The 26,937-nt window shown below is 34.3% G+C and overlaps 1 protein-coding gene across 1 annotated transcript in view; it reads right to left on the reverse strand.

Annotated features, from left to right (window-relative positions):
* LOC145693067 (uncharacterized) overlaps nt 1–26,611 on the reverse strand; it is a gene marked incomplete at its 5' end in the record, with an annotated part of 48,342 nt that extends 21,731 nt beyond the window's left edge. Inside the window, 5 exon segments of the mRNA XM_081768737.1 lie at nt 4,964–5,073; nt 11,822–11,956; nt 19,499–19,626; nt 20,364–20,603; nt 26,379–26,611. Of these exon segments, the coding sequence (XP_081624863.1) occupies nt 4,964–5,073; nt 11,822–11,956; nt 19,499–19,626; nt 20,364–20,603; nt 26,379–26,611 (846 nt within the window).
* Between the last annotated feature and the right edge of the window lie 326 nt (nt 26,612–26,937).

Raw genomic sequence — 26,937 nt, forward strand, 5'->3', positions numbered from 1 at the left:
TTTACCAGGCTTCATGTGAGCTAACTCAATGGGCCATTCTCCTGAAGAAACCGCTTGGCAGATATTCAGCACATATTTTTGATCCGTGTTTAATGAATCCTCAGTGAAGTTGAGATCCCAGTCTACTGGAACGGGCTGAAAAATCTGGAGTGACAACTCTTCGCAGATTGGAAGTGCTGATCCTATTGGTCCTTTAAATGTATTTGGTCCAATAGATTTGCCGTCTATAAATTCAATCAAATGTCGAAATGGAAGCTCATTCGTGTGTATGATGATTAATTGGTGATATGATTAATTGGTCAACATGACGGTGACGGAGCCAAAACTGACAAAACACTTCAGCGTGCAGAAGCTAAGAGAGTTGAGTTGAGTTGATTTTGAGTTTAACGTCCCTTTTCAGCAGCGAGGCTATATGAAACGTGGACCTACTGATTAACGTGGAATCCGAACCACATGAGCTCCCTCCGGGAATCGAACCCGGGTCTCCCGCGCCAAAGGCGCGTACGCTAACCGCTTAGCCACTGAGGAGCTCCAGAAGCTAAGAGAAAATGTAAAGACGGCTCCAATGGCTAATGAATATATTACATCCTTACCCTTTCACACTAGCGCGGTAGAAAGAATGGTGAAGTTGGGGACAGAAGCGGCATCAACGGTATGTGGGCAAGAAGCACGACATAGATTTGTCCTATCAACACTACAATCAAGAAAAAACATACCAGAATGTAATACAAAAAAGAAAAGAAAAACAGTTTGAGGTAAAAGAGTAACAATATGACTTGCACTATCATATGCAACATTAGTATATACGGGTGGGCGGAACTCGAACTACAGCCACCTCCTCATGGTGAGTTCTGGGTTATTTCCATCTAACGTTTGGAAATAAGCAAATAGCTGCAGATGTAAAACAAAACCTTTCTTATCTAATTAACGATCCAGATGAATCACAAACAATGCAACTTAATTTTAAAAAATGAAGAAGTAGGGACACATTTGTCCATATTTTAAGCCACAGGTGGCACCTGAATGACTTGACTCATCAAGCTGATTTTTTTTTTCACGTAAAATATTGACCTTTTACAGAAACAAAACCACATAGGATAACCATATTTCATAAAACTAGATATTTTACATTTTTTAAAATAACATTTAATTTTTAACAACATTTTAAAACTTTTGGCCGTTGGTGGCACCTAAAGATATTGACCAATCGACTTGCAATTTTTTACACGTTATATGGAGGCCATTTCGCAAAAAAATATCACTAAGGGTAAGCTGATTTCAAAAAAAGTGGAAATTCGATGCACCCTAATGTTCATGTAAAGGAAACATGGATCTTTATAGTAGTTTGTATGTCTTTCATATTGGTAATATTTGCCTGCAAACTGGGGTTGCTAACTGTGAAGGCTATGTTAACTGTGAAGTACAGCCAGAATACATGCACAGGTTTAATCACAAGATGTCAGCAAAAATGTGAACGGAATTACGTAATTTTCTTTATTTAATTCTAACGGCATATAAAATAAAATGACAAAACATAAAATCATAGAAGTAAATGAACATGCAATGCACACGTATCCTGTACAGGTACTGTACACGTTGCCTGTTCAGTGCATGTAAAACGTTAATCAACATGCAATACACAAGTAACCTATACAAGCATTATACACATTGCCTGTTCAGTGCATGTAAAAAATTAAAAAAAAAAAAATAAATAATAATAATCATGCAATGTACATGTACCTGTACAGGCAAAGTACAAACACTTCACAGTTGTTGTGATGGGTGTTGGGTGTTCTAAATGGGTGCTGCATACCTGAAAAGCACGTGTATTTCGTCTTATACATGCAATGTACATGTACTGTTTCTTTCTCTGGACATGTGCATGTATACGAATTTGTGTTTGTGTTTGTGATCCTGAAAACAGCATGTTCCTCACTTGTAAATAAACTGTTTCTTTCGCTGAACACATACTGTACATTGCATGTACAGGTTTCTTGTATGTGCTTGACGCCTGTAAATGCATGTTCTCTGCGTCTATACAGGCACATTAACTGGATAAGTCCAGGCACTGTACAGGTGCTTGTTATTTTCGTATGGGGTACTCCAGAACAAAGTTCAATAATAACGGCGACAACGCATCTCCTTAATTCAGGCCATTCGCGACGTGAAAGCATGTGGACAAGAATTTTCCTACTCGGACTTTACTTTGGGATTCATTTAAACACATTTTAATTAAACTACACTAGCTTTCCCGGAATTCCAAATTCTGTAAGAATGTTGTACAATGTTTCCCTCCTAATTGAGTCATAGGCCTTTTTAAAATCAATATAAATAATTCATGTACCGAGACACTGTTTCTCCATTTTTACGAGTATTTATCGAATGGTAAATATCTTGTCGGTAATTGATCTATTTCGCCTAAATTCGCATTGATAATCTCCAATAATTTCATCTGCGTATGAAGTCAATCTTGCTATTTGAGAAGATTTTATGGGCTGTTGATAGAAGAGAGATGCTACGATAATTATTATAATCCGTTTTGTTACCTTTCTTATGAATTGGAACAATGATTGATTCTTTCCATTTTTGTTGCAATTCCTTCTTGTTCCAAATAAGGAAAATGAGTTTGTATATCTTGTTCCACAATTTTTCCCCTCCAGCTAAAATTAACTCAGCTAGAATTTCGGCTACACCTGGAGTTTTTTTTTTTTTTAATTTCTTTATAGCTATTTCTATTTCTGTTTATATGTGTCCCGATTTTTTTTTCTACCATCTTCAAGTTCATTAACTTGAACTTTCAAAAAATCGTGTTTCTTTGTTCTAAAAGTTATAAAAGCTTCCTGCCTGATGTCAACACAATTTTGTATAGTTATATCGATGGAATTTTGCCATCGCAGTTTTGCCTGTTTTCTGTTAGTTTATTGCAACCCTGGTCGAACCCTGGTTTATTCCTATGTATTTCCGCGTGCCCTAATTTTTCTTTTGGAATATCGATTATGATACACTTCTTCTATCTACTTAAACGTGATACATCTGCGTATGCGTTTTTCCATCTAGTGAGGTCCAAGAGTATTTACAAACGTCGCAAAATTGGAAATTTTTACTTTTCACGATACGGTTTTCGGATGTTGCAAAGTTCATGAGTCTAATGCCGTGATCATTAGTCTTCCTTAGGCAGAATTTCATCCCCTATAATCGGTTTGAAAATATCCTCTCGTCCTACCTTTGCATTGAAATCCCCTAATGAAATGGTATTGCAAAAGTTGGTTACATACCTGTTCTACTTCTTCATAAAATTTATCCTTTATATCGTCATCCTTATCTTCTGCTGGGGCATGTACACTCATGTCCAAAATGATTGTCGCATATCTAAAACTGTCTTCTTGTAAGAATATAATTTGATAATGATTTTGCAGGGTACTTTTAATACTGATACTATGTGTATAATCGGGAAATGTATATTTGTGGTAAATTTCATACGAAAAGAATTATAAATACGAAAATTAGAATGAGTAAAACAAAATGTTGCTAAATGGACAAGGAAGTTTTATTTTCGTTTTATTGTTCTTATTTACTGCTCTTTTGACATGAAATTTGCCACATACATGTCTTTGCCGGTTATACACATACTAACATTATAAGAAATACCGGGAGAATTCGTTATCAAATTATATTCCTACAACAACATATTTATGGACATGTGACAATAATTTTGGACATGAGTGTACATTTTAAACAACAATATCACACCACTGATCCTTAAGAGTAATAAGAGTAACGAATTCAACCCGTTTAATTGCTGACATTATTCGTTTGTGAAAGAAAACCCCTGCTCCTAGTTGGTGATTTTCATTCCCTTTCTCGTTAAAGAACGTAAAATTTCCGGATTTTAATGCTCCCTTTCCTTCCCATCTAACTCCCTATAAAGCGATATAGTATATATATTTAATTTTTTAGTGCACGAAGCAAATTACAGGAACAACTTTAGTTTTAGCAAGAAGCTATTATAATGGAAAAATACGAATTTTACCTGACAATTGGCACTCACATGCTGAATTTGAAGATACTTATAGAATTCCAATGTGCGCGTGTACCTGCATTTCAATACGTACATGTGTACTGAAAAAATTGAAAACTTAAAATTTAGAAGATCATTCCTTGTCCTTTTGATAGTCTGAGCCAGTAAAGACAAACGGATCATTCTCGTTTAACAATCGTGAGGTCGCAGTCAGTAATACTGACTGATATTTCTCCAGGTTTTTTTTCAGTTTCACTACGCGAATACTGAAATAATACCTCCAATAGAAAGATCTCGCCTCTCCAAAATTCCTTTGTATCTTCCACTGTTAATGTTTCCAATGTAAAATGGTCTTCTATTGTATCTTATATACAGCATAAATAAAGAAATAAGCAAGCACAAAAAAGGAGACAAAAATTCTAAAAGAAATCTTTTAAGCAAGACAATTTTTTAAAAAAAATATATGAATTTTACAATACTAGAGAGAGCTATAGTAAAAAAAAAAAAAGTATAGTATAAGATTTGTTTTGCTTATTGTAGTTTTGAATCTCATAGTTCTGTTATCCAGACTAATCATGGCAAGTACACGCACGACAACATGCTAAACACTCAGCTATACGAGAGTCTGCAATTCATCGTGAAACAAAACATAAATCTTATAATAATAACATATTGCATGTTTTACAGTTTAATGCGCACCATCATCTCAGTTCGAAATATTTATCTTATCCACTCTTTAATATTTTATAACTAGTGAAATGACATTGAGCTGCAGGAATACAATATAGATAGTTTTGCTTTATGTGGAATGGTTTATTGTGGCCATGCGGTTGTTTCACAGATGAAAGGATGGGTAGCTTAAGTGTAAATAAACTTTCATTTTTCCAATACTCAGAGGTTCTTAAACAAATATTCAAAAATATATTATTATGAAGCTTTACTTACATACTTCACTCTGGTTTGTCACTTCGTTCAGCAATCTAGCTATGTCAGACATTAATACCTGATTCAATGATGAATATTTCTTCACTTCATACAACTTTCGAAAACAAGACCTAGGATAAAAAGTTGTAGATACATTTAGTTTCTTCTTTATGAACAGTAACAAAACAATAAATATTAGTAGTTTCTTATTACTAAACAGTATTGAATTTGTAGTTACAACTATTCAATCAACTACTGTTAGGAGATTGAAGAGGTATCTTATAAATTAATTCAGAAGGCACTCACTCTGCTGTTCCACTGCTATCTCATGGCTCTGTTCCAGAAAGTATAATGCCCGGTACAGTCGAATTTTACCTAACAACTATTGTTAAGGAATACGGATGAACAATGGGTTTAGTGGGGATAGTGTGGATGAAAATTAGTAACAGAGACAACAACTATATACAAGTGGAGGATCCATGGGATGGGCGATGGGGTAACCACTTCTTACAAAGATATTTTTTCCATCTAACTAGGGAAGTTCGCGGGGTGTTACTCTGACTTCATATCTATACTATGCTCAATCGACTCGCTTTTACATATGAAACAATTACGCAAACGGAGAAATCCTCGATCGCAAGCGTGTTTGAATTACGAGGGTTAAAACTTCACAATTGAACAGATTTTGCAAAAAGTTAGAAGTAACTATTTTTTGAGATACATGCTTCATTTTTGGTATCAGGGGGTTTCGTTGGGTGTCTAGTACAGTGGTGAAGTCAAAACGCACGCATTTTGCAAGAAAAGGGCACTTATTAGGGAGGTGGTGAAGAGTAATAGCGTCTTACATATTGCAAATTGCCTTCTGTTTCGCGTAGACAGAATGATAAAATGTATTTACCACCTCTTTTTGACTGTATTGTCATCCAAGTGTCACTTTCCTGTGTGGCCACGCTCAAACTGAACAATGACATTTGTCTTCGAAACGCTTGGCCGTGGAACTAACGTGAACGGAACTAAGAACCCAGTCGGTTTCTGCTTATGAATTTAGGAAAACGATGTTTCAATATCTCATCACTAGCATTAAAAAGATCAACATACTTTAATGGTGATTGTTGAAAAATAGTGGTCAAACTTTAGGAAATATTTTACGATATTCGGCGATAAATGTAGCGAAAAACAAACAATCGGCTAGCGACGATGTATGCAAGCATTGGTTTTCTCCAGAATAAGAGTCACCTCGTTTGCGACTTTGAGCGCACATTCCCCTCCCCTTAAAAAAAAAAAATCGGTTATTTTGTCGGTTAATTTTTTCCTATATTCCCTGGAGTTTGACCAATATTTTCCCATAATCAGCATTTCAATTTGCTGGAAACTAAAAACACATGACAAGTGATGATGTATTGAAACACCGTCTCCCGCAACACACAAGCATGAGCTGACAGAGTTCGGAGTACCGCTCAGGATAGTTCCACGGCCGACCGCTCTGGCGCTGTGATTGAAGTGCCAATTTCGCGTGATTGACTACAAATGAAATGCCGGTGGTGTAAATTGACATTCACATTTACTGTCATGTCAGAGCCAGCCTCTGGTGAATAATTTATTTGGTTTAACTTCATTTTAACAATAAACTGATATTTGTTTTCCACATATGTTATAGTGTGCAAAGTGCAAAATTGTAGCTGGACAGGTGATCCGAGCAAAACAACACATTGCTAACAGAGCCTTTTGACAAAATATTGGTCTAACTCATACCTACAGAAGGCAAGAACATCACAATATAGATTATCACGAGATTAATTGAATAGCACGATTAAACGAGATTAACTGAATAGCACGATTAACTGAATTAGATGAATAACACGATGTTCTTCATTGAATTTCACACGCCTGGCAAAGCGTTTCGGAGACAAATGTCATTGCTGAATTTGAAAGTGGCCACACAGGAAAGCGATATTTGAATGACAATACAGTCGAATAGGGGTAGCAAATACATTTTATTAGCTTATCGACCCGTTGTGTTAAACAGGAGGCAATTTTTAAGTTGTAAGACGCCATTCCCTTCACCCTCTCTCCAATAATTGCGCTTATCTTGCAAACCATGTATGTTTGGATCTCATCACTGTGTTGGGTACCCAAGGAAATCCCCCAATGCCAAAAAATTAAGCGTGTGTTTCAAAAAATAGTTACTTCAAACGTTCTGCCCTTAACTCAAACACACTTGCGATCAAGGATTTCTCCGCTTCCATAAGTGTTTCGTATGTAAAAACCAGGGTGGATTGATTTAAATCAGTTTGATTTAAATCACGATATAAATCAAGATTTAAATCACTTGATTTTTTTTAATAAAAATCATTGATTTAAATCGAATTTCGAAATTAATTAATTTAAAGTGAAAATAAGTAAAAATCCCGTTTCTGTTCTGTTATTTCGATTATGAAAGTTAATAATCATAATACAATGAGACTGAAATGTACGGTATAGTATGAAAACAAGTGTCATGCAGAGGATGATTGGGGAAAATCCCGTTTTGAACAGGTAACGGAGCAATTCTGCTTTCTTCTTTTCTTAAAATTGGGTTTGGTTTTTAAAATCGTTAACTATTCCGACGGGGAAATCACCATCGACACTTAAGACAAAAATTCTTTTTTGTTCGTGTCTGTTTGTTCCCAGATAATAAAGCGTATTTAGAGGGGTCCTATCCCCTCTCCAAATTTTTCTTTTCTTTTTTTCTTTCTTTTTCTTTATCTTTTTTTTGTTAATTTTATAACTAGGCGAAATTTATGTATTTCATGCCGCTAACTAATTTGAGTTTTTAAAAATAGGCCCCTGCCAAATATCAGTAACTTTTGTGAAAAAAAAAAGTGTCATTTTGATAAACGTTGCTGTACTTTTTCCTTAATGCTTAACCTTTTAAATTATATCAACTATTTTTTGGTAATAGGGTAGAATCTTCATTATTCGATTAAAAAAGTACCAATAAGGCTTTTTACTTCGTTTTCTTCAAGACTGGAGGCATTTTAGAACACGTTACATATGCTTTCACGCCTTTCTGCGTTGAGGCATAATGTGTGATGATGTCATAAATTTAGAAAGATATTTTTTGTTATGCATTATTATTATTTTTTGGCGGGTTACATTTTGCATTCAGAAGACTGAAATTTTGCACAATCGCTCAGTGCATCCCTTAATAATTTTCAGATCTCTGCGTGGAAACAGCGGGGTCCAGAGGGGCAAAAATGTTTTTTTTAAAGGATATTTTTAACAAAAAATAGCTTTCTTCGTGATTTTCCTTGAGTTGATTTTGAGTTTAACGTCCCGTTCAGCAGCGAGGCTATATGAGACGTGGACCTACTGATTAACGTGGAATCCGAACCACATGAGCTTCCGCCGGGAATCGAACCCGGGCCTCCCACGCCAAAGGCGCGTACGCTAACCGCTTAGCCACGGAGGAGCTCTCGTGATTTTCCTGTCTCAGATGGAGACATATGAATGGTACCGTTTGAAAGGCTGTTCTATTCTGAAGAAAATGATGTACGTACTATGCTCCTAGGATAAATAGGGATGTCTCAGGAAACTGTTACCTGAGATCCTGTTTTATACGGGAATGTGGGGTATTTCGGGAATATTATTTTTCGCGGGCTTACTTTTGCACCTACAAAATTGAAATTTTGCACATTTACTCAGTGGCCCTTCAGTATTTTCCAGATTTGTTTCAGGTCTCTGCCTTAAAACATAGGGAGGGGTCTACAGAGGTAAAAAAAAAAAAAAAAAAAAAATTAAATATTTTTAACAGAAAATACCTTTTATTCGTGATTTACCCGCCCCAGAAACATACATGGAGACATTTGAAGGGTACCGTTTGAAAATTTGTTTTATTCTGAAGATGATAATGTACAAATCATGATCCTAGGATAAATAGGGATGTCCGAGGAAATTTTTATATTACATCCGGGTCATCTGGGGCATTGTGGGGATGTTCTCAGCTCATTGTTAAATAGTTTCCTCACCCTTACTACTCAATATAGAAGCTTGAAATTTTGTACACACATTTAGTACAACCCTTAGTGTTTACCAGTTGATTTTGAGATATGTACGTTAACACAGAGGAATCCAGAGGGGATCAATTAAAAAAAAAAAAGACTATTATTCTCAAAATTTCTCGCTTCAGAGACATGATAGGAAAATGTGAACGTTACCGTTTCAAAAGCTGTTCTATTCTAAAGAGAGTGATGTATATACCATTATCCTAGGATAAATAGGGATCATGCTGTAGCTGCTCGACCGAAAGTTTATAATTTACCTTTAAAAAGAGCCATAATTTAAAAGGGTTAAGAAACATTGTTTGGGATTGATATAGGTTAACGATTGGGGATAATTCAAAATTCAAACCCAATACTATCATTTAAAAGGCATAATTAGCATTTAATACTAATTCCTAATGCTTTTTCTTCAGTTCGCGACTTGTATTATAGGAGGAGAAAGATTTGATTTAAATCAAAAAAATCGATTTAAATCAAAAAAATCAACAAAAATGATTTTTTTAAAAAAATTCATGATTTTTTTCCACCCTGGTAAAAACGAGTTGATTGAGCATAGTATCAATATTGTCAGAGTAACACCCCGCGACCTTCTCTAGTAAGATTACACTACTTTTCTAAATATTTATACAAAAATTCTGTTCTAAGATAACACTTGTATATCCTGTATTTCAAACCTATGTTCATCATCCAGAAGATTATCGGCCCCCACCAAACAACCCTCCTAGATCCGTAGTGCTATCTACAGACATATCTACGCCAATAAATAAAGATACCTTGAGGGTTCCAGTGCGGATTTTAACTATACTATATATGATTATCAATATTCTGTGGAAACTTGTATGTATAAAGTTATTACCTATGTATTGGTTTGTGGCCATTGAAATATCCGACTGATATGTGCCATTTGCAGAGAAAAGAAAAGAAGAAAAACTACAACAACTGGAAGTTAAAGTGGTCTCTGGGTGGAAGTACACATGTTTGAAACACGCATTCCATGATTGGATTCCACGACGAATAAGGTCTAGTACCTTGTAAGTTCGATGTAAGTAAGTTCTCATCCATGCGTTGCATCGCCCAGTCAACAGGAAGTTCTTCCCTGTCAAAAAGTGATCGAGATGCCCAAGGAGTAGTCAAGAGAATATGGTGGATGCAGAGAATATGGGAAGAGTCCGCACCACCCTTTGAGTGAAACTTGGGTGTGTATTGTTGTAAGTCAGCGACAAAGGTTCTTTTCGTTCGATAAAATTAGTTTCGTAAATAGCCTCAGAATTGAAGGAGAATTGGACTGGAGAATTAGTAAATTAAAAACAATGCAATTTTTTTTGTACGTTCGAGCTATACCACCGTTGTATGTTTCAGTCATACCACCGTTATTCCCAAAATAAATTTTACCAAACGGAAAGAAGTTCTATCGCTGACTGTACAAAGGTAAGGATGTCTGCTGACTACTGCTGGATGCCTGAGATGTGTTTCACGAAGTTCAGCACTGTAACAATTGCAGTGTTGTTTTTGACCTGATGGAAAAAGACTTGATGGATCACCCCCACCATCATACCACTAACATATTCTGTGAATAGAGGGGGTGGCTTCGGAAACTGTTCTGGACACTGATCATGATCCAATCATTGTGCTGTTGAAAACACGATCCAACCACTGTTCTGATAATTCTACGATTGTTGTAGCAGGCCAATTTTTCATCAGAAGTGACAATATGATTCAGGAAACCTCACGGTTATTCTGTATATTAAGCACCATGGCATGCTTGCCGAAGATATTCGCTTCTTAGTAGACAAACAACTTCCACCCACATCGCAAAGGAAACCACGAATCTTGTGCAAAGCCTCGGCTACCAATTACTACTCCATTCGCCATTTTCTCTTAACTTCGCGCTGTAACATTTCTTCTTGCTTCCCAAAATGAAGCAATCGCTGAAAGAAAGGCGTTTCTCTTTAGATGCAGAGGTCATTTGCGAAGTCAAGCATTGGTTTTCTAGCCACTAGACACGTTCTACAAAGAGAAGCTGTGGAATCTAAAAGGCCGATTACCGAGGTGTGTTACTTTGCACGGCTATTATGCGGAAAAGGACCAATAATATGTGTGAATTTCACTGTTCTACCTCAATTCCTTCACAGTGAGAGCAAAACATATTGATCGACCCTTGTATGCACTAGAAAAACTTAGTTATTTTATCTGAAAATCAGTTGTAACGGATAAATATTTAAACAGCACGTGGATATCACATTAGAAAAAGAATATGCAAAAATCGGAAGTTTACTCATCATTAACATACATATGAATAGTAATTATAAAAGGAAAACAGGTCAATATGTGCGTCACGCTATCCTGGAATGTTATACAACCTTGCTTCAAAGGTCTGTAATATTGGTTGAGAAAAAGACGGTGCACAATAAAAATTCTTTTTACTCAACAGTAAACGTCTCACTATGTCACGTTAATTCCTAATACACAGTCACGCTAACAGATGTCGTTACATGTCTGCCAATAGATGTCGCTGCCTGCGAGATTGTTGTATATAACGAAGCCCTTGAAAAAACTTAAAAGAAATATGATATGGACTTTGGAATGGTTGTTGGGCAAATTAAAAAACAATAAATTTGTTGAACGTAAATAATTAAGCTTTAGCTCCGCAACATCAAGTGTATATAAATATAGAACATAAATTAGTAGCACAAATTCATTCAACTACCCAAAAGGACATACATGTAAACCATTGGGTGGCCTTGTAAGTGAATCAGTAATTGTTGAAAAGGAGTAGGTGTCATATTTAACAATAATGAAACGTATATATTCCCTCTTACAAATAACTTATTATACTTACTTCACTTTGTTAAGAATTTCTTGATGTGATTCCTTGATTGCATACTGAAGACACGAATATAAATGGGGAACAAGTTTCAAGCACACTTCAAGCGCTGGATCATATTGAAGATACACTTCTATCAAATCTAACAGCCTGAAGAAAAAGATGTTAAATAAGCAATTACTCAATATTAACGTATAAATAGAGTATGACAAGAAAGATCTCATTAGACAAAATACTATTTCATATAATAGACTATGAGGAGTTTTATAGTTCTCACAACATGTCGACCGCCAAACAAATTACCGCATATGCTCACTCCACGCATGTTACACTTTGAAAAAATTCGAGTATAATTCAGTAATTGGGTGCTGGTTCTCTGAATTAGGGACAAATAAATTCTCTACAGAAAACCGCATTCAAGTTCATCTACACTTTCATAACATTTTGTGTTGATTTACCTGTCAATAATTCTTAATTTTAAAATTTGTCGAACTGTTTTCACAGGGCCTCTTGTCTTTCTCGGTTGCTTGGAAATTTCTACTGAAGATTTAGATAACATATTCAAACGGAACAATAACATTATTAGCTGTGTAGTGGTAGTGCAAAATGTTAATAATTTATTTAGATATGTGATGAAAACTTTTAGTAGGAATTTATAAGCCACCGAGAAAGATTAGAGGCCTTGTTGAAATAGTCTGGCTACTTTTAAAATTAAAGACATATTTACAGATAAGTCATCATTAAATAGTAATATAAATGCGTCAATTTATTTAATTAAGTAATTACCTTCATAGTCAATGAAAAAAGAACATCTACAGAGCAGCTAAGTATTTTTGCTGGTGGCTGCACATGTTACACACCAATACAGACAACAAACCGTCACACGACTTATTAGTTGATTGATTTATGGTCAATACAACGGAGCTCCCTTACTACAATTTGTGACTTTCTACTTCTTCTTCTTCTATTTCCGTTACCTCTAAAAATTATATTGTCTCACAGGATTTTATTGATTTATTTATACATATATCTGGGCACTACCGGCACATATGGACTTAAGCCTGTCACGTATGAAGAATAACGTCTTTCGGCGAACACACTACCCGGGAAAGGGGAAAAGAAGAAAACGGCCTGGAACATGTATGTTAAGTACTATCCCGGTATCTGCCTGGCGTAAATGAGGAAAGCCCACGAAAAACCTTACTTCGGATGGCCGGCCTGAAAAAGCTGTTACATCTTTTCGACCGAGTCTACCTACCGGGGATAGTAAAAGGGACCGCTAGTACCGAAGGCGAGAGCGTTAGCAAGTACGCTACGCAGGGCCACTGTTGGCTTACAGGAAATAAAGTCCCTAATTATGAGGAATGACGGCAGATGTACTAACATAGGGAGGCTCCTTTCACCTGCAATTCGTGCTCGCTTAACTTGACACTTGCCCACAACACTGGAACTCAAGTTACATCGCCCATCTCAATAGGACTCGGACACAATTCCAGAAGTTCAACCTTGCGAGTTTCAAGATCATCAGTGTACTTCCTATTTAAAATGAAAGTTATCGGAGATCCTAAGCAGCTCAGTGACTAGTATGTTTATAATGTCTGTCGCTTTCTTTCTAAGTAGGAACCTGATTATTTATTAACATATGGAGTAAGGCTGCAGGTATGAGAGCGAAAAACTCAAACCTCTAAATTTCGAGGTTAATTAATAGTGGTATATGCTGGAATATTTTAGAACCCCTAGTTATCAGCAGTATTTTTACGACTTATAAACAGGTTACAATTTTGGATCGGATTAAGATACTTTGATGTTAATTACGTACTTCATTTCTGATATACAAATCATACATCAACATTGTTATGTTAATATTTATTATGTACTTCTAGTCATCTTTACATAAAACCATATACATTACTTTTTTATTTCTTTTTTTTTAATTTTTTAAAAAAATGTATTTAATATACAACACAACAGGCTTAATACCCAATTACAGTGTTGTGTACATACAGCAAATGTTACATATATAAATTTCTTAATTATTTCTACAGAAAATTTCTTGTTTCACATATGATCTGAACCTGTTTTCTGAAGGACTAAATACATCCACTTTATCAAGCTTATTTACAATATCATTGTATAATTTACACAGCCTCCACATGGGGGAATTATATAATATATTGCTCCTGGCTTTTGCACAATAAAATGTCCCTGTATTCTCTACTCTGGTTTTGCAAATGGGAATCCGCAATGATATTTTCGAGACCAACTCCATACAATCAATCTTATTATTTAATAACTTGTATAAGAATAACAAGTCTAACATCCACCTTCTTTTTTCTAGAGTTTGAAAATTAAAGTTGTTTACTAGATCATTGTAGGGAAAATATTTGGGATAATAGTTAGTTCTTTTGTATGTAAGCATTTTCAAGAATTTTGTTTGGATGTTTTCTATTTCTTGAGAGTATTTTTTATTATTGGGGGTCCATACAGTAGAACAATATTCTAATTTTGATCTAACATATGTAAAATAAAGTGTTGTAAACGTTGTCTCACTGAAGATGTGGTTTCTCACTCTCACTCTCACACACACACACACACACACACACACACACACACACACACACACACACACACACACACACACACACACACACACACACACACACACACACACACACACACACACACACACACACACACACACACACACACACACACACACACACACACACACACACACACACACACACACACACACACACACACACACACACACACACACACACACACACACACAAAAAGGACAAAGGTTTTTATTACGAATTTTTAAGTTACACATTTGTTTATTATTAACTTTCCACATACAGTGAGTATGGGACTCCACTGTGAATAGTGGATGGGTATTTAGGATCAATGTTTTACAACAGTAAATAATTACTTAGAAAAATAATTCTGTTTGAGCACGGACGACGAACATTTTGTGAACAAGCCGAAGAAGAAGAAGAAAAAAATATAATACAATATTAAGTTCATATCTACATTCAGGGATGAATTCAGGGGGTAACCCGGGGGGAATCTCCCCCCGGAAGAAAATTTAATCCCCTCGGACAAACTCCCAAAATTTCAGTCACAAAATGTAGAAATTACTTCACCCAATTATTTGCTTTTCTTTCCGTGCACGTGCAGACGAAATCCGATCTCTCAATATATGTACATATAAATGACGCAGACACATTCTATATAAACATGTAACATCTAAGATAGAATACCAAATAGTCAATAAAACCTGTATTTCTTAACGCTATGACCGACGCTAGAACATGAAATTGCCAACTGTTGAAGAAAGGTTTGTATTTTAGTAGGTACTATACTCTCGCCCTATATTGTATATTAGTAGGTAGCACTAACACAGATTAAGATAGGGAAGATCTTTCGATCATTCCATATGATCTCTGATGTCAGCAGACTTCAGTTCTTGAATATGTACAGTTCTTGCATTATTTGAAATAGAGCGCCTAAATCCCATTTCTCGCATCGGAAGTAACAGACGTAAATGTGTTTGACGATTGTTAAAGTAAACACACCTTTCTTTAATTAAAAATAAGTCAGTTAAAGGGTGAGGTTCAGAGGGCGTCATTTAGAGGGATCAGGGAGGAACAGTTATCCCTCCTGGGTTAGAGATTTATATAGAATTTATCAATATAATAGTAGTATATAAGTGAAAGATTGCTATTGAAGGTTACGAAGATCCTGCTCACTGCCGTGCCATGGGGGAGGGGCAAGCGGGGCGATGGCCCCGGGCGCCGAAGTAAGGGGCGCAAAATTCGGGAGGGAAAAAGAAAAGAAGGAAAGAAAAGAGAGGAATAAAACACATGTGCATATGTGGACATATGCACATATATAAAAAAGTACTAAAAAGTGCTCAAAATCAAGGAAGAGCAGGGTTTACTTTTTAAAATTTACTCACCTTTTGCAGCTGGTCTGTCGACCTCACTCATATGTACGGAGGTGCCGTCGTATACTTTCGCCCCAAGCGCTGATTTTCCACGACACGGCACTAATCTACTGAAGATTTCGTAAACTAAACTATTGATGTGTATGCAGTGAAGAAACCAAGGCTAATATGTTTGATGTAGAATCAGAAGTGTGAGAAAGAATGATAACTTTTTGTTAAGATATTCCTATGTATGTTTGTTTTAGGACAAAAAATATTTGAGTTAACTTAAATCTTTTTAAAAACTTCTACATTAGTAACAAACAGTAACTACTGAATATAGGAAATAATAACAAAAATAGCTACTGTAAATAGGAGTTAAAGTTTAGTCTAAAATATTTTTGCCAGTTTTTATTTAATGTTGTAGATAAAATTAAACGTTTTTTTTTTTTTAAATATAATCTCACATTGAATATTTATCAACATTTAGTCTCAATATTAGGTAAGATGTGCATGTCAATGGAATTGTTAAATATGCTGCTTTCTTGCAAAAATACAGAAAAAACAACCCTCCCCCCGAGGAGTTCACATTCCCCCTCCCCCCGGGTGAAAATGTCTGAATTCAACACTGAAAATCTAGGAAAACATCTTTTGTATTGCTGCCAGGTGATAAATATAGCTCTTGTTAAGCAAAAGTTTATATAAATTAGGTGTATATGATCAAGCAAGTGTGAATACAGAAGCTCTTTTTAGAATTAGGAAAGCCTTTATTATTTGTATAGTTTAAATAGTCAAATCGTAACAAAATAAACAGCGGTTTGCGATAAGAACTTGAATAGTCAGTTTTGAAAGAAATTGATAAGAATTAAATCACAGCACGTTGATAAACGCAGGACAGGTTTTACAATCGCAATCATACATTTTCCATACCACTGGTCGAATGCCACGCATTAACAGCTAGTCTGGTATGTATGAACATCTATCACTAACTATTGTGTCATCGCCTAACATACATTTTTTTAGAAGCTCAGCTGAATCCGTAATGTTGCCTGAGCAGGTTTCAATTGAACACACTTTGTAGTAAGAAAATAAAGTAACATACCATAGCGTATTTGGATTTTATTAAAACTAATTATTTCTAAGTATTGAATATCACTGACATATCTGTCAAGGCCAACAGACCTTTGAAGTTATAAACTTAGTCACCAAATTTTACATAGTTGTTTTGCTCAAAAAACTGATGAATTTGACTTCATTTGGAAACTATAAAAACTACCTGACCTTACAATGTACTACACAAGTACTGATGAAAATACACGAATTCATGTATTAATATAACGACCTGTGTTTCTTCTTCAAATCACCATAATAATTTAAAGTTGGTAGTTCCTGTATCTGTTAGAATTTTGAGACGTGTGTAAAATGGCTGAAAAATTTTACAAGTTCAATATGATTTATATATATGAGTACTGCGAGATTACAATTTAACGATTATCCAATTTCACACCGTCTTAAAAAGCTTGATAATATTAGATTCTTTAGCTCTAATTAAGTAGGATTCGTATATAGGTCTTTCAGTTTGCGAAGTAGACTTACGAAGTTCATTGTGTTTTTATTAGGACTTCTATTGATATATTTTGTAACGTATTGAGAGATCCAATAGTCTTTGCAGCTTTCAACTGAAGTCAAGTTCATTATATTTTGATTGAAGAAATTAACAGGGAGAATATGTAAATATTTGCTCAGTCTACAACTTCGAAATTACTATGCCCTTTACAAAGATGTTAGTGATTTTCAAGACATCGAAATAACTGATCTTTTAATCAATTTCAAACAAGTTATGGTTTGTTACTTTTCTCATTATTTTAGAAAGAAAGTATGTTTCCACGAAACAGAAAGAATCTTGCAAAAATTTTAAGTGCAAGAAAGCGATTTAACTTGGTCTCAAGCTTAACAAAATTTCCTGAAGGGCACTTTTGGAACAATGCGGAAGGATTAAACATTTGCATGAATTAGTGTGAATCTACCATTTAAGGTGTGAGGAAAGCACTTAACTCGGTCCTGACATGAACATTTATTTAGGAACAGTTGTGTGAAGAATTTATATATATATATATATATATATACACAACGAAGTATCTATTTAAGGTAGAAAAAAGAGAGAAAGAGAAAGAAATAATCTTCGTAAAAATTAATATCATACAAAGAATATCAGCATTCATAGAAAACTTATAAGTAAACACCATAAAACAACGGAATACTGCATTTACAACTAAGTACGTTGCAAAAAGCAGCAAATACACCCGAACATCAATTTATAATGTGATTAAACTCTTTTGACAAAAAACATTCATATATTACTGACACTGCCAAATGCGAATTAAACAACATTTTCTGTAATTTCAAGTTTGCCTAGTAAGTCGATTTAAAAAAATTTCTTCTCAAATACCGTAGCTATCATGAACAAGGAATCTTACCAATACACGAGATTACGTGCTCACACATCACACTTAAATACAGATCAACCTGCCTGCACAATTGAAGTCAACGAACTCACCAACAATTACAAAAACGACGTGAAACAAGTGACTGAACAATTCATAGAATGAAATGTAACTTTTCGGAATTAGATTAACCATCGTCGGAAATTTATTCTATTCTAATAATACTGCTGAAATTTGTATTTTACTTTAAAAAATACTGTCACAAAACCTTTGTCTTTCCGTTTACGTGTATTAAATAATACAGTAACCTCCCTACTTACGTAACTGACGCGTTCCGCAACCTTTACCTTAACTATTTGTAAATTGTTTATTTGTAACTTCACAGGAAATTGCAATATTATTTATTATTATACGTATATATCTTATATTCACTGTGTTAATTTATAAAGAAACATCATGCAACAGCATCCGGGAATAAGCAGACAAATTTCATGCATATGTTTAGGACCGCAATACGAGAAAAAAGTTTAACTGCGACTTAGGTTTGAAACACCTAATTACAGAGATGGAGTCAATTTAGGGTAATTAGTGGAACTTGTTGTAGAGTAGTTACTCACAAGATAAAACAGGCGACAAACTTCGCATTGCAAATTTACCGTGTGACTCTGTTGGAACGAGGAAGTGTAACAATGACTGTTTATCACTTCGCAACGATGTGTAACAAGTGAAACAGTATGATCATACCACCCTCTGACCAATTCTACTAATTGCCGTAAATCGAACCCATCTCGTAATTAGGCGTTTCTGACCAAAGTAGTTGATATATGGCGGGTGGGTGTGTAAAGTGCGTTATGTCAAAAATTAGTATTTCGGAGAAGTCGCATTTGAGGGTTCAGACATAAGTCCAAAATCCGGTTTTGGGAAAATTATTAACTGTTTAGCATTTCATGTTAATAAGACTGTGTTTTGGATTTATGTCTGAAACCTAAAACCGGATTTTGGATTTATGTCTGAGCTTTCAAATGCGATTTCTGTAGAACACTGATTTTTGACTTAACGCGTTTTAGACATCCACCCGCCATATATGTATAGCCTGTAATGAGGTTCTGAACACGTATGTGAAGTTTGTTGGTTTATTCCCAAAACATCCGTATGTTACGCATGTCGTTGCATCCTGCAAAAAATGTCAAAGATGTTCGTACGCGCTAGAGGTTGTAATATTCGAGATTTACTATGTAACTGCGAATGAACGTAAGTCGTGTAGTATGTAAGTCAGAGGGTTACTGCAACAGTATTGTAAAGAATTTATTTACATACCTTATAATGAACTCCATACGCACTATGACACTTTTAGACTGTTTTCGCTCCCTCTCTCGAGACTGTTTCGATTTCTTATGCATTCTTTCCGTTTTTTCTTTATCCATTTCATCCAAGTCTACGAATTCCTGAAAAATTACATTCAAATTGTTCAATTTTTCCTTTCAGTTATAATGACTCTCTCTAAACTATGTTTTCACTCACAGTTTGGCTAACAACCATACAGTTAAAAATACAATTATTAAGCTAACGTAAGCCGACTGAAGAGTCATCTATAAATAAACAAACCGTAAAGACACTTGCTCTTCCGCATCTGTACGGAAGAAGCACAATGAGCGTAACGTGAAAGCCCGTACTGAAAGCCTCACGATGTTAGTGTTTATTATTGCAGGTGTCTGGGTATATAGTTATCACCATGTAGTTACTCTCCATCTACCCTCGTTTTGACAATGTTGACGTCAGCATAAAATTCCATGGCTAATCTAATTCTTTGAACAAATCCATAACAGGAAACAGAAGAACAAGGTCAGTGTCTCTTGCATCTATTTTATGGTTATTAGCGAAAACAAAAAGGAAACCATTGAGATCGCTGTCTTCATGCACCAACAATTGTTATTACGTAACCATACTTGGAGTCCTTCCGTTAGCTTTACTAAGTTAGCATGTACTGAAAACATCGGCTAAAAGTCACTAGAAAGGAACTTTATTTATTTTTGATAATGAGTTCCATACTTTCAATTAGCAATCAGTTTTCATTAACTCTGCATTAACCTTCTACCACTACATGCTAATTAACATTAAAAATAAAGAAAGAAATAAACAACAGACATTTGTAAAGTTAGTTAAACATTAGAAACTGACATACGGTATCTGACAGCGTAGCAGAAATTCCACGAGCATCTCGTATAGTAATACGGAAATTTTCGTCAACCGTTTCTTCCATGTTTTCTTCCAGTGGATCGTTATCAACATTATTATAGGAACTTTCAGCATTACTTTCTTCCTCATCACTATTATTCTCATCTCCTTTCGTATCCATAGCTTCTGATTCACTTTCTTCGTCCTCGCCTCGCAGAGCATCCTTACCTGATTTTGGATTTAGGATCTAGAAAGAAAACGTCATTAAGTGTGTTTCAAATTTACGAAATCACAACGGATCTATAATTACACTGAATTTAACAAGTTAGTAAATTAACTTAACAGAACAATAATATTTACGCATCATCTTTAATGAACAAACATTATTGTACTTATCGCTCCTGATCGATTCTTTGACGGCTGGATAGATTAGATTTTAGCGTCCCTTTCAGCAGCGATGCTATATGGGACATGACCTATAGCTTAACGTGGAATCTGAACCCCATGAGCTCCCGTCGGGAATCGAAGCCGACTCTCCTGCGCCTAAGAAGCGTACTCCTATTCTTTGAGTTATTGGGCAACTCTCCGTAATGAGAAAGATACATATATATATATATATATATATATATATATATATATATATATAATTAAAGCTGGAATAAACGAAGAATTCCATTTCCAGAGATTTGTTAGTTGCAAATAACTTAAGAAGCTGTCTACTGTCTTCGTCTCGAGGTATACTAAATGTGATCATCTCTATTACTGTCAATATTACTGCGTAAGTTTCTGTTTCTGTCTTCTTGTCGACATATTCATAACCTATTCCATCTACTGTCTAAATGCTCAACATACAAAATTGAAATGTAGTTTAGTTTAAGTGTTTCAAGGGTTTAACTTTTCACTTCCGTTCCTCCATTACGAGAATACAATTAAATTTGTTTACTTGAAAAGTACCCTATTTTGAAATTAGTTTTTTTTTTCCTGTTCGTTTCCTGTGTATACACTACATCAATGGTTCTCAACCTAATTCCTATCACAACCCTCATTTTATCACATTCTCTTGCCAGCGACCCCCTTATAATTTCTGGTTTGTAATAAGCTTATGTGGGATTTTTAATATATCTATTACGGAAATCTCATGATATCCATCTATATCTATAGTAGTAGAATCCATTTCTTGTTTATAGTGGATACATTCATTTCCCTTAAAGCGAATGGATTAAAACCAAATTTGGTCAGTGCATTCATATTACAAATATCGAATTCTATCCGTCATACTGTTTCAGAATGGAGGCCGTTTGAAAATTTTAAAACTTCGTAACTCCGTTAACTTTGGGTCATATAATAAAAAAATAAAGTGATTTCTAATTTTGGTTTAAAAATTTGGACAGTTGCTAAAAAAAAGTGATTGAGTATTTTAAATGATTTGATCATGTGCGTCACGAAGATTCAACCGGACATTGCCGCACTAGTGAAATCACATCATGCTCAGGTATCTCATTAACTTTCAATTTTAATCGTATATCAATATGCAGGTTTTGTTGCATTTGTATTTTTCTGATAATTCAATATGCAGTTCTCATTAGTTTCATATTGCACTTCTTGCATTTAAATTGATTTCTAAACAACTCTGCACCTGTTTAAAATGTTTAGTAGACCTATTTTTTGTTGTTCTTAACAGCATGTTTAAAAATAAAAATATGCCTATCAGAACAAAACTCAAAATAATATTTAAAAATATTTTAAATATTAGATTCTAATTACATTTCTCTCTTCCCCTTATCTCCTCATGAAACCCTCTCGCGATTCCCAGGTTGAGAAACCCTGCACTACATTATATTCTTGCTGTGTGCATTAATTTTACCCTATTATACTTAATATTTACGTCCTTCGGCGTTTTATTCTTGCCAAATGAGTGAAACCTCAAGTTTATTAATTAAGACTTTTTATTTCAACATTTCTAGTGTTTTAACAAAAGAGACACTGACCAAAGCTTAAAAATTTTACTTTATTTTAAATTATAATTTGTAACTGTTTCGGATATATCTAGCCTATCCTTCTTCAGACACGATCGAAATTAATGAAAATACAGACATATTATATAAATGTTGTTATAAACAGAGTTTTTTTCTCTGTGTCTGAAGAAGGATATGACTAGATATCCGAAACAGTTACAAATTATAATTTAAAATAAAGTTAAAATTTTAAGCTTTGGGTTCAGTGTCTCTTTTGTAAAATCAATTAATCCAAAGCCATGAATAGTCTTACTATTTCTAGTGTAAATAAATGTCAAAAGCATTTTTAATTACAATGAGAACAAATAATTTAAATAATGTTATCTATTCGTAGATATAAAATAATATAACAGAGTGTAACCATACTTATATTACGCTAATTTCGGTATCTTAGTATTTTCAATTAAATTATATATAACCTGAGATTCGAAAATTAGCGTACGTATGGGTGGGAAATGAGAACACATCGATCGGTTCCCCGATATTAATTTTAGTGGTTTCGTAATTCCACACTGAAATATAGAAAGGATACGTAATCTATTATCGCTACTAACAAGCAATACTATGAAAATAAATCTCTGAATAGTAGTAGTAGGATTTGAGTTCATAAAATAATACTCGTACAACCGATCTCCTTTAGAAATTCAAACAGTATATTTAAACTTTCAAGAACCCAATAATCAACATATATTCAACAATTGAACAATCAGTATTTCATTATGATCTTCGTAATAGTGGAAAAAGAATTTCAATAGATTCAATCTTAGACTATTATCCAATTAGCAGCGTAACTTATTTGCCTCAGTACCAGCTAACTTGTTCTAACTAGTCACGCCGATTGGTAATAATGCAGGAATCTAATTCAGTTTAGAAAAAAGGTTGAAAAGTTATAGGCAAAGTGCCTAAAACTAACAAAATGGCAAAGGGGCCTTTAAATGTAAGAATAATATAATGAAGGAAGGAAAAGCATGAAACTTACGTACCTCGCTGCCTTATTAAGCCAATCCGTGCTATCGAATAGAACAAATAGCCGACATGAGGTTACAGCACTCCACTTTAAACTTCATGATTATATTCGAATTTTAAACTTTAACAAAATTATACTTCGAATATCACTCGTAGATTATGTATATAGAATAACTTTTGATACAATAACTCGATCACAAATTATGATAATAGTAGCGAAACAACCATTATACTTCCTCCCTCGGACGTTCCAGCACAACTATGGCCACCTATAGAGATAGCTCATCCGTCGTGCTAGTACGTCCCACCAGAGGGCATAACCAACAAAAACAAAAGAATAGGCAATAACGAAAAAGCTTTTTCGGTACAAAATAATATAATATAAATTATTCCTAGAGACACCTTTTCTATAAATATTTAATAACCAGTGACATAAAATCCATAAAATCTATGGATTATATGTTACAAGAGAAAAACACGATCGCTCACCTGACGGGGATTCGAACTTAGATCTGCTTGTCGCATAGTGGTCTAATAACTTAGCTAACAGGGCCAATACGTCTCTGGGTTTTTGATGTTTTTTTTTATCAAATTTTCGAAAATACAAAGAAAGTTCCACAAATCCGTGCATTTTCTCTTCTATAGTTGTCTAAGCGATGTAATCTTAAAAAAAAGTCAGTATACAAAAAAAAAAAAAAAAAAAAAAAAAAAAAAAATAAATAAATAAAAAATCAATTTCAAGACCTATTTTATTATATTTAAATTTTTAGAATTTTCTACAAGTCCTCATTCTATTTAAGGACTGACGTCCCTAGTTAAATGCATGTAGACACGAATAAGAAGACAATCAAGCCTCTATTTTCGGCAAATTAGATATAAAATTTCTGCCTCTTAACAATACTTTTATTTTAATAGGAGTGATTAATTTATTTGGATACGTAACTCAGTATCCTTTCCATACTCGTTAGCTCGATGCCTATGTGAAACTTGCGTTCCATACAATTTAATTATGTTCACTTTCAGATATCATTACTAACCTATTTTTATAAAAAAAAAAAAAAAAAAAAAAAAAAAAAAAAAAAAAAAAAAAAAAAAAAAAAAAACAGGACATTGAACCAATCACGGAAAGATCAGGAAGAAGACATCGTTGAGGTAGTTTAGTCAAATACAATGCAGTGAAAATAATCATTATTTGTTAGTTTGGAGTTTAAAATGGAATCCGAACCGCCAGTACTTTCCTCAAGAACTGAATCCAGTTCACCGCATCAAGAAACTTATCTGTCTTACACAATGAAAATAAACGGAAATTGAAGGATAAGAGGTCTAGTAAAATTACAGAGGTAATTCAAAGGATATGAAATGTTAAGGGCTGCAAAAAATCATCATAGTTTTTTTTAAAAATAATTTTCGTTGATTTTTTTTATAGTTAGACGTATTTTCTTTCGTAATACGAATTGTAAACTGATTCTTAAAAAAATGTAAATGACCTTCTTTTAATGGGTAAACTTCCTAATTCAGGTTGAATTTACCTTATTATCCTTGTCTGATTTTTATTTAGGTATTTATTTACATATTTGTAACTTTTAGGCATCTCTTTCAGGTCAGAATAGAAAGGAATCAAAAATGTGAAAAGGAGTTCGGCACGAACTCATTTGAAGATATTAACATGAACTTCTTTTATTTATCCGGTGGATCTGAGAAAAGGAAAAAAAAAAAAAATGTCCAGCCGCGAGAGAGGACGACAGCCACCTCACATTTGACCTATCAGAAATCGGAACATGAACTCAAAAGAATTGACGTCCTACATTTGTCTCCAATAACACGGAAAGGAACATTATCGAATCCTTCTTGATTAGGATCAAAAATCCAAAACTTAATGTAGACACGGGTAATTTAGATCACCCATGGAAAGCATAATTACTAACTAAATAGAAGCATAAAAGAATACAAATTAAGTTTATTTATTTTACAATGTTCACTTCACACATATTAGATTTAGTAATTTTATGTTACAAGAAAACTATATTATAAATAACTTGCAATAATGATCCACACGCATATTTGAATGTCTTCTATTCGCTCATTGACGTTTACTGACAAAAATTCATTAGAAAATTACCTTTGGTGGGTTATAAGAAGGAATTTGTACATAAATAAAACGGACAAATATTAAAATAATTACAAAAAATGAAATGAAATCTTTGAGTTTTACGTCCCACGGTTATGCCGGTTAGGCTAAAGGAGACGGTGATGATGAGTAATGAATGAAAATGGTGGAATGAAGAAAGTGGGAGGAAACGGGAGAACCCCGAGAAAACCCACGCACACGATGTTTGTCCACCACAAAATTCACTTGGCGGGGGCTGGGATCGAACCCGGAACCCCAAGCACCAGAGGTGAACGCTGAAATAATTACAAGTAACAATATCTCATTCAGAATGGATTTTTAGTGCGAAGTGTCTGATGGAACTACATTCAATTTTCTTAGATAATGGATTAACAAAATATTAGCCTTATAGTAAATATGTTGAGTGTTTGTTCGCAATACTTGGATCCGTTTCTCTTTTACAGGGCAAGAAACAGTACAGGATGTCAAATTAATGTTTCCCAGCTAACAGAAAATGTTTGCATTTAACTGTAACCTGAGAAAGTTGAAATACAAAGAAAAACGAACTCATGAAGGAAGTAAGTACCGGGTACAAAGGTAGGCTTAGTTTTATATATATATATATATATATATATATATATATATAATGTACCCTGTAGCATTTACCATTAATTAAAGATATAAACAAAACTTCAATTTGCTGCTTGCCAAACAGTTTTTTTAAGCAGCTGAACCACTTATGAGTCAAATAGTATCTCTGTATTTTTGGTCTTCTGGAAGACTGTCGGTAGAGCCATCTCTCAGCAAACGAAAGATCTGGATTCGAGTTCCCGGCACTCCAGCTCCCAAACGTTTCTGTTATTCAATCCCTGTCCTATGTCTACTGGTAGTTAGTGAAAATAAAATATTTACATAATAGTAAGAAGAAACTTACCTGAACCAAATATTTACTTAGCACCGATTCTAGTTCAGATAATATGGCGTCTCTTTTGTTTGTAATACATCTATTTTCATACACTTTCTTAAGCAGCTCTAAAGCCTGAATACGACGAAATGGTCTTATCTCCGGATCAAATGCAAACTTAATTAATATCAGAGCCAAGAACACAGCACCTTCCCATTCCATGCTAAAGGCATGCTCAATGAATTGGAAAGGCAAACGGCAGTCCCTATTGAAAGCAAAATTTAAAAAGTTAAATTAGTTGTAACATCCTAAATTAAGTGCATCAGAATACTTTACATGCTCCTAAAAATAGTGGTTTGGGATGATTTAGCTTCTTAGACATACAAGATCATTAAACTTAGTGGTAAATAATAAATACATTAAAAATAAGAAAAGAAAAAAGAAAAAGAAAGAAAAAATTAAATTTCCTTTATTGGATTCCATGTCTACGTCACCAGCAATAAATAAATGAAAGGAAGAAAAGAAAAAATTGTTATAATCCTTATTTCTCAGAGGATATGATTCAAACATTGCTTGTATTGACTCTATA

This window comes from Thermobia domestica, chromosome 8 (genome assembly GCF_964235325.1).
Source record: "Thermobia domestica chromosome 8, izTheDome1.hap1.1, whole genome shotgun sequence".
Classification (NCBI taxonomy): Eukaryota; Metazoa; Arthropoda; class Insecta; order Zygentoma; family Lepismatidae; genus Thermobia; species Thermobia domestica.